The sequence below is a fragment of the Rhinichthys klamathensis genome, unplaced genomic scaffold (assembly GCF_029890125.1).
Source record: "Rhinichthys klamathensis goyatoka isolate OS25496 unplaced genomic scaffold, OSU_Roscu_1.1 h1tg000050l_1, whole genome shotgun sequence".
In the NCBI taxonomy this organism is placed as follows: Eukaryota; Metazoa; Chordata; class Actinopteri; order Cypriniformes; family Leuciscidae; genus Rhinichthys; species Rhinichthys klamathensis.
In genome coordinates, this window is record NW_026606596.1 from 4,412,203 (window position 1) to 4,427,996 (window position 15,794).

The 15,794-nt window shown below is 37.5% G+C and overlaps 1 protein-coding gene across 1 annotated transcript in view; it reads left to right on the forward strand.

Annotated features, from left to right (window-relative positions):
• Positions 1-15,794, forward strand: part of fgf11b (fibroblast growth factor 11b) — a 65,841-nt gene that overhangs the window by 36,691 nt on the left and 13,356 nt on the right. The window contains exon 3 of the mRNA XM_056247832.1: positions 3,038-3,141. Within this exon, the coding sequence (XP_056103807.1) occupies positions 3,038-3,141 (104 nt within the window). The remainder of the gene's footprint in view (positions 1-3,037; positions 3,142-15,794) is intronic.

The following is a 15,794-nucleotide window of genomic DNA, read 5'->3' on the forward strand; positions in this document are numbered from 1 at the left end:
CCTGGAGGGCCACTGTCCTGCAGAGTTGAGCTCCAACCCCAATTAAACACACCTGAAGCAGCTAATCAAGGTCTTACTAGGCATACTAGAAACATCCAGGTTGGTGTGTTGAGGCAAGTTGGAGGTAAACTCTGCAGGACTGTGGCCCTCCAGGACACCCCTGTTCTAGAACCTATTTTTCCTAAGAGTGTATAATCTTTAGAAAATTTCTAAATGAATACCAATTTTTCATACTGTACACGTTGAGATGCCCACATTTACTTGTAGCATTTAAAAAAATAGATTTTTAGTTTTTAATGTTTTATTTGTCATTAATTTAGAATAAATTAGTATAGAATTTTAATTTCGGTTTAAATTAATGGTTAAATGGTTGCTCAGAAGTCATTCATTTTTAATTAGTGTTGCCTTTTTGAGGCTCACAAGCAACTATTGGCAATGCAAGTTGAGCAGAGTTTTATTTTATGTAAATGAGAAGTTATGCAATGCAGTGGCTACCAGTGGGAGTGCTTGGTATTCCATTTCTGAAAGTTAAAGGGATATTTCACCCAAAAATTCTGCAATTAAGTACTCACACTCATGTCGTTCCATACCCATAAGTCTTTTGTTCATCTTCAGAACACAAATGAATCTTGTGTTGATTAATCTTTTTGATGAAATCTGAGAGCTCTCTCCATAGACATCTACGCAACTACCACTTTGATGCTGCAAAAAAGTTCAGAAAGAGATCGAAAACTGGGGTTTAGTCCAAATTTTCCAAAGAGACACGGTCGCTTTATATGATGAACAGATTAAATTTAGGCTTTTATTCACATATAAACATTCACCAACTCATACATCAGTTATGGTAAACGGAAAATCAAGCATGTTCGCTTGATGTGCGAGAACCAATGGGGATCATTCCCATGTTACGCAGCAATTTTGAGCTTCAGCAAGAACCAATGAGGTTCATTCTCGTGTTACGCAGCACGTTTGAGCTTCAGCAAGAACCAATGGGGTTCATTCTCGTGTTATACAGCACGTTTGAGCTTCAGCAAAGACCAATGGGGTTCATTCTCGTGTTACGCAGCACGTTTGAGCTTCAGCAAGAACCAATGAGGTTCATTCTCGTGTTACGCAGCACGTTCGAGCTTCAGCAAGAACCAATGGGGTTCATTCTCGTGTTATGCAGCACGTTTGAGCTTCAGCAAAGACCAATGGGGTTCATTCTCGTGTTACGCAGCACGTTTGAGCTTCAGCAAGAACCAAAGTGTTCTTGTGTGTCAAGAAGTTTCGGTTGAGCTTCTGTTTATGTCCACTGATCAATGTTTATGTAACAATGTCTGACTCGGTTGAGTAGTTGAATCCATATGCGGTGTTTATTAAACACAGTGACTCAAACAATATAATGTTCAAGACAGGAAGCATGGACAGTGAGCATGCACAGGTTCGAATAACAGTAGCGACAGTCCAAACAGCAAACTGATCAAAGTCCGTAATCCAAAAAACCGTAGTCAAGAACAGGCAGAGAAACATACACGTGACAAAAAAACAAGATAACAGAAATGCTCAGTAAAGCCAGGGTAAACTGGCAATACTTCACAACATGATGAACAAACAACATGGCTTATAACAGATAAGAACAGGAAGTGATGCAAGAAGAACAGGCCGTAGTCAATACTCAGGCGATAGCTCCCTCTGGCGGTTGGAGGAATGGATGGCGGATGCAGATGTTACAGTTTAAATGTGAATAAAAGCCTAAATTAAGTCTGTTTATCATATAAAGTGATCGTGCCTCTTCAAAACAATTGGACTAAACTGCTCAATTCATATGGATTAGTTTTACGATCTCTTTATGAACTTTTTGAAGCGTCAAAGTCGTAGTTGCGTAGGCTGTCAACGGAAGGAAAGAAAGCTCTCAGATTTCATCAAAAAGAACTTAATTTGTGTTCTGAAGAAGAACAAAAGTCTTACGGGTTTGGAACTGCATGTGGGTGAGTAATAAACGACAGAATTTAAATTTTTTGGTAAACTATCCCTTTAATTCTTCTGTACAGGTTCAACCTGAGGTCTCAATGGCACAATCTTTTTTTATGTTGAGTCACCATAACATGCTGCTCTAGAAGGGAAATAGACAGTAAGGAGAGAGAATGTGATGTGTCATGAGCTCTTGTGCCTTATGTAGCTCTATGTGAGTTTTGTGTGTGTGTAACGGATTGAGAAGTATTTTATTGGGATGGCAGTTGTCAGGGTGCGCTAGTGTATAGCACATTCCTGTCTGGGTTGTCAAGGACTAGCTTACATGTCACGCTTGTCTATTGAAATGACTGTCGCACATATTAAATAACCATACTACTGCAGCGTCCCATGAACGGTGTGACAGGGCGGTCTGACATGAATCCTAAACACTTCACGCCCAATGAGGTGAATTTGATGGTGCTAAATCGTTACAATAATGTCCAACAGCAATTACATACTGTCATACATCTGTCAAACTCTGGCAGGGAAATCTCACTGAAGACTAATTGCAGAAATATTGACCTTAGTCTGTGAGGGAATATCTCTCTCAGTCTTTCACTGCCTCTCATTGTCATTTATTTAGCATGTTTTTTTATCTCTCAGAAGCAGTGATGTTCCTTGAATCATCCATATCAAATGCAATCCATCTTTCTATCAAGGACAACAGACGTAGGACAGATAGTCCCTACTGGATACCTTCCCCCACCTCATGCCATTATCTTTGCCATCCCTGACAGTTTTACATCCTCTCTTCTGTGTCTTTCTCGTCTTCATCTCTGTTATCCTGTTTCATCCTATGTTACGTTGTCTCTAGTCTTGCAAAGCCAGACATTTGACTCAAGGAAAAAGAATGGTTGTCATTGCAGCTTATTCTTCCCAAGAACCGCCCACTTAGACAGGAAAAGACAGTTTGATTGACAACCACCCACAGTTTTCAACCTGACAATTCCATTCTCTCTGACACCTGACACTGTTTGCTATTCTTCATCAAGTATTTTATCTATTTCTCTGAGTATGAATTCTTCTTGATTTCATCCCACAGCACAGTTCAACTTGATTCCTGTGGGTCTGCGGATAGTGGCGATCCAGGGAGCGAAGACTGGTTTCTATCTGGGCATGAACAGCGAGGGATATCTCTACACCTCTGTAAGTGACTGAATGCTCTTTTAAGGATTGATGATCATCATAATTAGAATAATTATGCAGGTGCCCTCCATGTGTCTCCACAATAATGATTCACAGATAATTGACGAACATGCAGCTTTTAGAGAGGTAAATAATTATGCAAACATTTTAATTACTCTCCTCATATCAAAAGAGTTTGGCCAAACAAACTGATGTGAAAGAAGATGGCGTAATTAGGATGATGCGGACACTTTCCTTGGTGATGAAAACGTCAGGCTTAGTTTATGGCGTGAAAGTACCAATTCTGGGCCTTGCGTTAAAGATTTTGGACTCTCTCCATGGTGCTGAATTTCCAGGTTGCTCTCCGTGGTGCTGTATTTCTCTGGTTATATCATTGGGGTACAATCCTGTTCCTGCGGGTCCACCATCCTACAGAGTATACATCTAATACTAATGAAACACACCTAAACCAGGTAATCAAGGTCTTCGGGAAGACTAGAAAGGTCAGGTTGGTGTGTTGGATTAGGTTTGAGGCAGCCCTCCAGTGGCCAAATTGGGCACCCCAGGGCATCAGAATCTTCATGACTGATTTTTTTTTATTTAGGAGCTCTAATGTCACAACACCAAATAAAACAGTTCAATATGCAGTTCTGTACAGGTAGACTACCGTTCATAAGCTTAAGGTCTGTATGATTTTTTAAATGTTTTTAAAAGAAGTCTCTTATGCACACCAACAGTAAAAAACAGAAATATTGTGAAATATTTATTTTTCTACTTTAATATATTTTATAATTTGTTCTTGTGATGGCAAAGCTGAATTTTCAGCATCATTACTCCAGTCTTCAGTGTCACATGATTCTTCAGAAAACATCCTAATATGCTGATTTGGGGCTCAAGAAATATTTCTTATTATTATCAATGTCGAAAAAACCGCTGCTGCTAAGTATTTTTGTGGAAAACATGATAAAATATTAATATTTTTATATTAACTATAATATAAAATAAATTAACATAATATTAATATAAATAAAATATTTCAGGGTTCTTTGATAAATCTAAAATTCATAAATTAGAAGGTAAATTAAAAGAACAGCATTTGTTTAATTAATGGAAATCTTTTGTAACATTTATAAATGTCTTTACTGTCACTTTTTAAATGCTTATTAATGCATCTTTGCTGAATTAAATGGTTAAATTGCTTTACTTAGCCCAGACATTTTTGAACTGTAGTGCATCTAGCCACAAAACATTTTAAAAAGATTAATCTCACTTGAAAAGCAACAACAGGATATCTGAAATCTTGTGGTTCTGGAAACATTTCAAATCCTGTTTTAAATGTACTAGATACCCTATAGTCATTTTGGATATGCGCTGTCAATGCTCTCAAAGGTCAATCTTTCCCATAAAAACAATAACAAAGAATTAGCCCATGCAGTGTGTCCAATTACCCAAATTGTGCTTGAGGTGGAGTAGAGTGGAAAGCAGCAGCATTAGCAGGCAAGGTGGAGCAGATATTTAGACTGTGTCACGGCCAGAGCAGGATAAAGAGAACAGAGAGCGTGATGAGACGGCTCTCAGATATTGAGTGTGTGTTTGTTAAGCTGTGTATATGTGTGAGTGAGTGTGCATCCCAGAGCTGCCGATTAGAATGGGGGGATGAGAGAGCTTTTGTCTCCTGCCTCTCTGTGAACTGAGAAATGAGGGGATTTTCTTCTCAGAAGTGGAGAGCGGCATTTGGTTCAAAGGCAACTGACTCTAATTCAGAGCCTGTGTAGCTTACCGATGCGCTGCAAGCCTTGGGACATTCTGCCCTGTGTTGCTATCCTAAGACCGTCCCTCCTCCCCACCCCTTTTTTATGTCTTAGGTCCGTCTATCCTGTCCCTGTCCTTTTCACCGATTCCTTTCATTTGGACTCATCCTTAACAGATTTGTCCTTTCCGTGCTACTGTAACCATCTGAATTTGTCCTGTCATTGCCCTATTCCAGTCTTTGGGACTCAAACAAATGTTATTTTTGCTTGCAGTCGAATCAGAGATCATTACATTGAATTGTGTGTATTTTAATCAATGTCAGAGGGGTTACGTAAGCAGATTAATTTGGGAATGTTTACAATGCATGCTGCTTAATCATACTGGCTTTTGTTATATCACCATTGCGTCTGTGTGTGCATAAGATTTTTTTAAGCATATGTGAGGGTTTAAATGCGAGTGCAAGTGTGTGTTTGATAACCATCGACTTAGAGAAAGCGTGTGTAACGGAACAGACAAATGTGTGAGAGAGGCTCAGAGACTCGGAGGACACAGCCAATGGGGAAACACCTCAGTCCCCGGGGCATTTTTCTCTTCCGCATGCTCCCATTCCCCTCCCCTCCCCTCCTCACTGCAGCTAAAGAGAAGGTCATTCATAATATGCCACTATATTGTCAAGCTCTATAAGTATCTCATTGTAATAAGCCCACGTAAATTAGACGAGCTGCCTCAGGGATTGTGCTCTTCTGCCACATAATGGATTTCATACATCCACTTGGGCAGACATTCTTCATGTACTCATGCAGCATTTGGTGCAAAGCCTGTAATGACCATTAAGGTTTAAAATGCACCGTCAAATCTGGAAGAGGCAATTCAGCTGAATGATTTAAAAGGTTAAAATCCACAGAATTTGCAATTATGACAACATGCCATTGTCATTTACTTTTGAATATGGCACATCTATTGAATAAAAATGCTGCGAGTTAGACTTTTCATGGCTATCTCAAAGTACTCTCCTTTTACAGTTAAGTCTTTTAATGGCATTATGTAAGGAACAGATGTTTTATGGTAATGTAACCTTACTTTTTATAAATTAATAATGATACTCTTAACTGGCAAAATAACATTTTGGAAGACTGATGAAAATTGTCTATGATGGTTATTTTCATCCCCTAATGTAATTAGAATAGATTTAACTTGAATTTGTTCAATTTGTTCTGTTTAATGAAAAAGAAACATGTGCTGAGCAACAATTAAACGGTTCAAAAAACAGTATTAATAATTAATTAGCCATGACAGTCTGAATAAAAATTATTTTTAGAATCCTACACTCATAAAGTGAATAAAGGTTGCAAAAGTGGGTTTTCGCAAAGATGCCATAGAAGAGCCATTTTGCATTCCCCAAAGAACCTTTCAAAAGTTCTTAAAGAATCGTTTTTTCTTAGTGTGAAGAACATTTCAATAAATTATCTAAACAGTCTTTTTTCATTTTAAAGAACTTGTGCAATGAAAAGTTTCCATGGATGATAAAGCTTTTTTTATGGGACCATAGATCCCAATAAATAACCTTTATTTTTAAGAGTGGAAATGCATTGGTCAAGAACAGGGAACCCCAATATTCTGCCATCATCATTACACTTATTATATTTTCTTAACTGTCAAGCTCCAAAAAGAAAAAGAAGCATAATCTAACCCATATGATGATATATTCATCTATATATATTGGAATAACATGAGGATGAGTCAAATATGACAGAGATCGGCACTGAGCTGAAAGCTTTCCAGCAGCCTTCATTGTTCTGCGTCTTGAACTATCCAGGCAGCAGCTGTGTAGCCCTGGAGAGCGATGGGGAACGGACTACTGAGGGAACCTCCTCGCTATTGGTCTACGGTTATATGGGCATCAAGGTCTGTGAGATACCTGTTGTGGAGTTATGAAAATGATTTTCTGATAAAAATAGAGCCTTGTCCCGTCCTGACCCATTTTATAGACAGTATGCTCTGGAAAAACCCTCCTGGGCTGAGCGAGAGAGGGTGAGAAAGAGAACACGAGAAAGATATGAGGAGTGGGAGGCGCTGACACAGTTGTACGGTTCCTGACAGAAATAGTTATGGGCCTGTTGCCATGATCAGCCATTATTCAGACGACACAGGCTTCGATTTAAAACTACTCGATTCAAACTAAGTTTCTACCAGATAACTTGCAGTATAATGGCATTGTCTGAGCACAATAGGTGCATGTGTGGGTGGGTGTGTGATTTGTGTGACCTAAGACAGGATGTGTATAGTGTGTGTTGTGGTGCCTTCACCTCAGGTTTGATAAATGGTTTCTATAGACTCTCTCCCCTACAGATGGTATTGAGATTCCGAATGCTTCCGTCACTGAGATGCAATCACACCCGCAGACTCAAAAGAGAGACATGTGGTTTGTAAAGGTAAATGAAAAGCCAGAGACGTACCGATATGAATCCAAACTAGAACACATGCAATTGCTTTCAAACACACCTCATTCCCAGCGTTCCCTCACAAGTCGACGAGGGACGGAGAAAGAGAGAGAGACAGAAGTGTAAGTGATTCAGTAATCTTCTCCTTCCCCCTCGCAGGTAATGAACTGCAGATTGTAGCTGTTCATCCCCATAAACCCTCTGCGGCATTTTAAGCTGCCTCCATTTCCCATAAGCCCCCTTATGAACCCTAGCTTCAATTGAGTATCTTGTTACTCTGTGGCCTTTCTGTCTTTGCACAAGGTGATCTCATTAGTATTCGTATTTCGTAGGTATATTAGAATGTGTTGATAGACACTAATATATACTATATTTCATGTATGTACATACAGTTTAGAGACACACTAAGCTTTCCATGTCTTCTGACAACTGGTTGGAGCTGAAATTTCGGAGTGAATGTGGAATTAAAGCATTCATTGACTACAATGTAATCACTTATTCATATTTTGTTGGTTCTCCCTTTATTTATTTTTATTACAGCAGACATTCTTCTGGGTATTGACTCACTAAACATTGCGTAAAAACTTATTTAAAATCGTCCTTAAAAGTTGAGCTTCATTGGAAGACCTGCTTGACTTATCACAAATCAGGTTTATAATTTCCCAAAGGGTTTCAATGGCTTTAAGGTCAGGGGACTGAGGAGGCCACTTAAAGACTTCAAAATGCTGAGCATGAACACTTTCATTCCATGGTAATCAACTGTAGTTCAAAACATGTCCTGTGTTAAAATGGATATTTTGTATTTTTACTCAGCCTATACTCAGTGGCAAGTCACTAACAGCTGATTTGTCTAACAGTTCATTCATCAAAAGGTCAAGTCGAGTGCACTGCAATCTCATCCTGTGTTTTATACTACACATTTTGGAAAAATACAGTTCATCCTAGCAATCTGTGCATGCATCCTATATACTGCAGAAAATGTAAGAATAGTATTTCAATTCTAAATATTCAGGAAAGCGAATGCATTTCACTCATTACAGATTCACGTGTGTCATTGGTGTCACAACAGTTCCGATCAATCTTTCGACATCACACAACAAAATGAAAACACGAAGTCAAATTAGGCAAATGGGTTCACAAATCAATGTGGTGGTGTTAAACATATGTAATTAACCTAATTTATCACAAATACAATATAAACAACCTATTCGATTAATCGTTGAACCTTAATAGATTCGTAAACATTTGAAGTCTTTACATTTTAGAAGCTGTCAGTACTTTGATATTGTAAGCCTACGTGTGCTCCACACTTTACATACGAATGAAAAAAGAGATCCATTTTCTTTGCCACATGCTCATTAGTAATACTTCCTGGTTGTCCCCCCAACGACAGCCCTGTTCCAGATCGTTCATTAAAACAGGAGATGCCGTCTTACATTCCATAACATAATTCTTATTGACAGGGACCCTCAATTCATCACACAAAACAAAGATAAATGCCATCAGCGGTGGAATAGCCCCGCCCACCCTCGCCAGCTGCACAACCATCAGTAAACATCACCATAGGAAGAGCGTAAATTGATTATGGCCTTGCCTCTATTCGTTTCATCCATGCATTGATGTTTCCTAATGTACCTCTGCATGCTTTATAGACTTATGTAATGTTGTATGTCACTGAACATCTGCCGAACACACAAACTAACTACAGTGAATGCTGTGGGAAGACACATTACACATATGCACACACATGCATTCAAGCGCAAGGATTAACTGAGCCATAAACATATTGGGTAGAAAAAAAAAAAAAACACGCACTCACTCATGAAACGTAAGCCCCATTAAGGAGCTTTATGTTGAGATATGATCACGGACGAGACTGGCCCCAAATGACATACAGACAGAGATTACTGGACTGTAGGGGCCACTTCCGGTCACTTCAACTCCCACACTTCCATGAACCAGTAAATCATGTAAATGAACTCGGACACTGGTATAGTCAGACACAGAGACATAAGGACCTGGCTCAACCTAACCTTAACCCACCCTAACCCAACATCACTACGGGTATTTATGAATAACAACAGAACTGATATCTTTATTTCATTATTTTTTTACATTATGATAAATACTTTGCTTCTTACATATACGTGCAACATTTCAACCGCAAAATAAATTATAAATGTTTGCTAGATTATGTTCATTACCTGTTTAGCGATGTTTGTTTATGTTGACATATGATTAAATAATGGTTTGTATTTTAAAGAACAACTTCCGTTAAGAGAACATAGTGCACATCAATGCTCCCTGGTTTCCACGGTGCATTGTGGGACTTTTAGGGAGCGAACGTTTCGGTGAACTGGAAGGATTTTGCGACAGCCCTTAAAATGGCCGACTCCCTGATGCCCTGACTTCTGAACTAGAGAGCTGATTGAGACGCAGCCTACATCTTTCTCTATATAGAGTGCTGCAGGGATGATGTAGTTTAGTTAGCCAAAACCTGGAAAAGGGGTTTTGATTTTAGCACTTCTGGTTCCACCATCCCAGTCAATGTTTTTTTTGGTTAAATGCTTGAAATAAGGTCCGTTGTTAACACAAGCTCGAGATATTTTCGTGATTTATTCTACAACATAATATACACAATACTCGTCTTGTAAAAGGCGGTTGCTAACAAGTGGCTAAATGGGACTACAGAGGTTGTTGTAGACATTAAACTTCATCAGCTGAACAGGTAAACTATACTCACTAGTCCGCTTTCACAGCCTCGTTGTGTTTATAATCGTGCTCTAGCAAGCGATCATAACTACAACTTTCAAGGAAAATGTTTTGAAATAAAAACTGAAATAGCGACTGTGGTGTAGTTTGTTTATAGCCTACAATTAGCTTTTTACTTTTGTTGATAGTATTTAGTTTTTTTTTTGTTGGCCAGAGAGTTTATTTTATGCAATAATCCAATAATCCATTCCGATGGAAAAATCCTACTGGCTTTTTCTCAAGGGATCCAGGGTGATGCTAACTTATGGTTTGGCATACAAAATTTCATCATCACTGCAGCACTCTATTGACGGCCATTTAAGAGTTCCTGTCTTTTCTGACTAAATAAGATACTAAAAGCAAATATTTAGCAAATACAACACTTTTTTTCACAGCGTGCTTATAATTCATCCAGTTCCGCTTTCTTTTTCCGTTCTCTGCCAGTGCCATAGGCCTTCTCCACTCTCAGGAAGTGTTGCACTCATTTATAGCTTGAGTTGTAACTTTGGTTTCCCAGTGTTCCTTTGTGGCCGAGACGCTCGTTTCGTGTGTTTCGCATGATCTTGAGATGAAGGGCATATTTCTCTGTCTACTTCCTGTCTCAGTGTAACGCCTTTAGCTGTAGTCATGGATTTGGGCCTAATACAAAGTTTCACTGAATAATGCATGTGTCTTTGAAATAGCATAATTGATATCAATTATTCAACCGTGTCTCCAGCATTGTGTTACGTTTCCAGAACTTCCTGCTGAGAATCTAATGGACACAGAGGTCACGTTGGTCTCAAAAGTCCAAGAAAACTTCAAGGCTGCTCTGTTGCAAAACTTTCAAAGCTTGTAAGATTGTCTCTTACGGGCATTGAAGTGATTTAAAAAAGGGCAGTAATGTATGTGTTTCCTGTCATTGGCAGTTTTACGTCACTGTTCAATTTGTCATCCTCTTTTAGTTATTGTTGTGTTTGGCGTTAAAGGTGCAACAGGCCTTGTGGAACATTGCAGATTGCTCTTTGTAGCACTTGAGCGGGCGCTGTAAACTGCCCTCGAGTAAAGCGTTTCTGAGTTTGCCATGTGGCAGTAACAAGGTTATTAACTCCACTTCGATGAGAGATAGAAACAGCACAGCAGTCGGATCCCACATCCCCCGTCTGTCAATTTCATGCTCTCTGAACCAAGAGCTGTGAGAGGAAGCTTCCAGAACGTCTTGGATTGGGACGTCATAGCTCAGGTCCCGTGGTGGCTGTGTGTGGGTGCATGTTTTGTTGAGTCTGCATGTATGGGTAGTTCACACTTTAAAAATGTAATTATTCATAATTTTTAAGCTTAGAAAAATTCAAGTAACATTATAGGCCTACAGTACATTTCTAAGTCAGTACCATAGCAATCTGTAGTCAAATATATATATACTTCTTTAAGGGATGCACGTATCGGGCGATATATGTTCATTAGGTGTTCAAGCACGAAGTGCTGAAAACCTATTGTAATTGTAAGGATTTTTATTATTATTATTATTCCGCCCTAAAACGCATCGTGCAGACCAAACCGTAAGAGCTAGAGACTTGATATTTGGGATTAAGGTAGCACAGAAATCGAGGAGAGGTTGAGAGAGTATGAGCCCGATTGGCCCATAGGTGGCGCTATAGCAACAAAAACGCGAAAGTGATCATAACTCCTAGACCCTATGTCGTAGACTCAAGTGTCGTATATCATTGGAAAGCTGGACTCTTGACTTAAAAAACGTATATCTCCGATTTCATTTCCGGTATGCAAATTTTTCCGCTATTTCCGGTTTTGTCCAAAACCTACTTTTGCAAACTAGTCCCTGGTTTTTCGCCCGATCGGAACCAAACCAGTGCAGAAATGTTCTCTGGAGTCTGAATATCAATAATTATCAAAAAAAAGTTGAAATTTCGATTTCCGGTTGCTAGGGGGCGCAAAATGAACGTTGTGGGAGGAGCCTATTTTACTAAAACGTCTATAACTCAAGAAGTAAATGAGATATCTTCACCAAACTTGACACACTTGTGTATGAGGACAGTTTGGGGTCACAGTAAAAAAACCGCGTCGATCTAACACTAGGTGGCGCTATAACATTAAAAAAACATAAAAGGGGGTGTGGCCACCTGACCGTTTGTCCGATTGACTTGAAAATTGGTATGCAGTGTCTTGGTCCAAGGTGCCATGTATGTGTAAAAGGATATTGGCGTATCTCAAAAAACATGGCCGCCATCGGCCAATGAAGTTTGAGCACCTGTGAGACGAGGTTAACGGAGGCCAATCGGAACGAAACTCTATGGGCATGTTCGACTCATGGCCCAAGAGGTCTGTAAGAGTTTTGAAAGAAATCGGCCACTAGTTGGCGCTAACGAGTTTTACGGCTCTGTAATCACGTGGTGTTGCACACATCCCCACAATATGCATATCATTTGATAGATCTCCTCATGTTGAACAACTTTGCCTCTAGAACCATTGCTGTCAATCAAACCGTTCATTAAATATTCACGAATATGTTAAAAACCTACTTTTGCGAACTAGTCCCTGGTTTTTCGCCCGATCGGAATCAGACCAGTCTAGGACAATTCTCTGGACTCTCTAGATCAATAATTATCGAAAAAAAGTTTAACTTTTTTTTTTTTTTTTATGGTATTAAAGGGTTATTTAGAAAAGGGTCGTGACAAAATGCACCCAAAAGCCTATAAATCATAAATAAAAACTCAGAACTTCACAAAAATTGATGAGCATATGTGTCATACCATGGTGAAGAAGCATGCAAAGTTTCATGGAGATCGGACAATAGGTGGCGCTATAACTGTTGAAAAGCTTTAAACCCATGTATTTCCTATGGTAAATTGCCTGTATTGGCTGTAAATGGTCTTTTCCATCTATGATCGTATAATTTTCATATCTTAATGTTTAAAACCAGTGCAGTACAATTATCTGGACTCTCTAGATCAATAATTATCAGAAAAGGTATAATTACTTCATTTGAATGGCTATAATAGAGTGTAAATCGGATGGCTATAACAGCTATAACAGCTTGGATGGCTATAACAGCCAATAAGTGGTATTTTACTGCCCCCTGCTGTCATTTCATCATACTACTCTCTAATATTTTTATATATAATTGATATTTAGACTTTATTAAATCATTATTTTAACATTTACAATCACATTTTGTCAAAATGCATCTATTGCTCTGTACTCTCTACAACAATAATTATAGGAAAATGTATAACTTCTTCATTTGGATGACTATAATAGGGTCACTTCAATATGTAGCCTTGACCGAAAGCCAATATCTTTTCAATAAATGCTCATAGCTTCTTAAAAAAAGGTCAAGAACAGCTATAACTGCTTGAAAAAAGGCTAACAGCCAATAAGTGGTATTTTACTGCCCCCTGCTGTTTAAAAAAAGTCATTTTGTCACACTACTCAACTATAATTAATATTTAGACTTTATAAATTCACTATTTTAACATTTACAATAACATTTAGTCAAAAATCGTCTATTGAAGTGACAATTGAGTCACATTGGCTCCTGAAGTTCCAAATGTCTCTATCTACATCAGAATGAGCGTGTGTAGATTAAATTATATGAAAAACATGGCCTATTGTATAAGTAGGCTGTAATAGCACTGTTGTCCACTAGATGGAGCAGCAGCATTAGATATTTTTAATCTTTTTTTATCAGCTTTCAGCATTGGCTAACAAACAAATGCTTAAAGCATTTTCTTTAATTAGTTTTATATTATTACATTGCAAAGAAATATGTGAAATGCTCATATACCATTAAAACAGATTTTCACAATAACATATCCCAAAAGTGTGTGTGTGTGTGTGTGTGTGTGTGTGTGTGTGTGTGTGTGTGTGTGTGTGTGTGTGTGTGTGTGTGTGTGTGTGTGTGTGTGTGTGTGTGTGTGTGTGTGTGTGTGTGTGTGTAAGCATGCATTATGGAGTTAACATGAAAATAATGGTTTGCTTCAGTGGAGAATACTGGAGAAACAAAGTAGTTGAAAATGAAAGTGAGCCAATAAGTGGTCTTCTACTGCCCTCTGCTGGCCACTCTTCTTATTAGTCTTTTTTTGTATATAGACACTATAAAATCACTTATATAAGAATTTCTATTATAACACATTCATATTTTGTCAGAGTTTATCACTTCAATTGTTCTTATGCTTCATATAAATGCTATCAACGTGGTAAATCATGGTAAATAACGCCAGAAACATGGTAAATCATAGTAAAAAAGGTAAATCATGCTAGAATCGTGGTAAATTATTCTAGAATGTGCTATATCATGGTAAATCATCATATAACATGGTATATCAAGGTTAACTGGAAAATCATGTTAGATTCATGGTAAATCATACTGGAACATGGTAAATCATGAAAAATCACACTGAAATGTAGTATATCATGGTAAATCATGAAAAATCACACTGAAATGTAGTATATCATGGTAAATCATGATTGCTACATAAAACTTAATGTCTTTTCATGCTTTTGTGCTTAACGGCCTGAAAGGCCTTAACTGCTTGAACACCGCTAAAATGCTGCTTGCAGCTTTAATTTTTAATGTTATTGTTATCTGCCCGATAAGAAAATTTGGCCGATAAATAATGGATTATTTCCTTCAGCTGAGACACTTCAGATGCGCACTTTTCGCCATGGTTTTGAATTCTTTGAAATATGATTGGAATCACTTCAAAAAGGAAAATACAGATAAGTGCAACGTGTGAAGCGCAAGTCTGTCACATTAAAATTCTAATGAGAACATTATAATTGTGTGCTTGGGTTTATCAGCTTTATCAGCCAGAATATCGGTTATTGGCTTTCAAATATAAATAATTATCGGTATCGGCCAAATTTTTCATATCAGTGCATTCCTAATATATATATATATTAGGAATGCACTGATATGAAAAATTTGGCAATATCATATATATATATATATATATATGATATTGCTGAGTCTGAAGGACATTAGAAAGTGAAAATGTGTGTGTTTTTTTAATTTTTTTATTTACAAGCTCATGGTCAATTTTCATGACATATTGTAAAGTCATACAACACCTTCTTGATTTAAGCCTGTTTAATTGTCATTCATGCACAAATACTTTGCCATGTGTCAGCATAAATTAGTCCATAGATTTACAAATCTACATGAAACTGTACATGGTGTGACATACAAAATATACATACAAATATTTTGCTTGACACTCTCTATGATAAATTAGTCACACCATATTATAGGCTGTGTTCGGTGTATAAATCAAATTCAAGAAAACAATATTTACATATAGAGTACTATTTTAGCATCCACACATTTTTTTATTATAATTTTAATTAATTGTATTAAATAATAATCAAATTTATTTACACAAACCTTGTATTTTGCTTTTTTTACTTTTTTATTTCTGCTTGTGTATGCAATATGTATGCACACAAATATACATTATATGTTTGTGTATGTATATGTTTATATGATAACATTTACAAAAACATTCTTCGAACTTAAAATTATATTTTAATATATTTGTCATTTTAGATATTAGGCATTTAACGGATGCTATTGGTTTTATTATGATCCAGTGGTGTGATGCAAAATCATTTTGTTTGACATTCATAATAATTTATTATAATATTATTTAAATATATTTTGGACAAAAAAAATTAAATGACATAATTACATATTTGTATTACAAATCTGTCACCATCAGCATTACGTTTTTTATA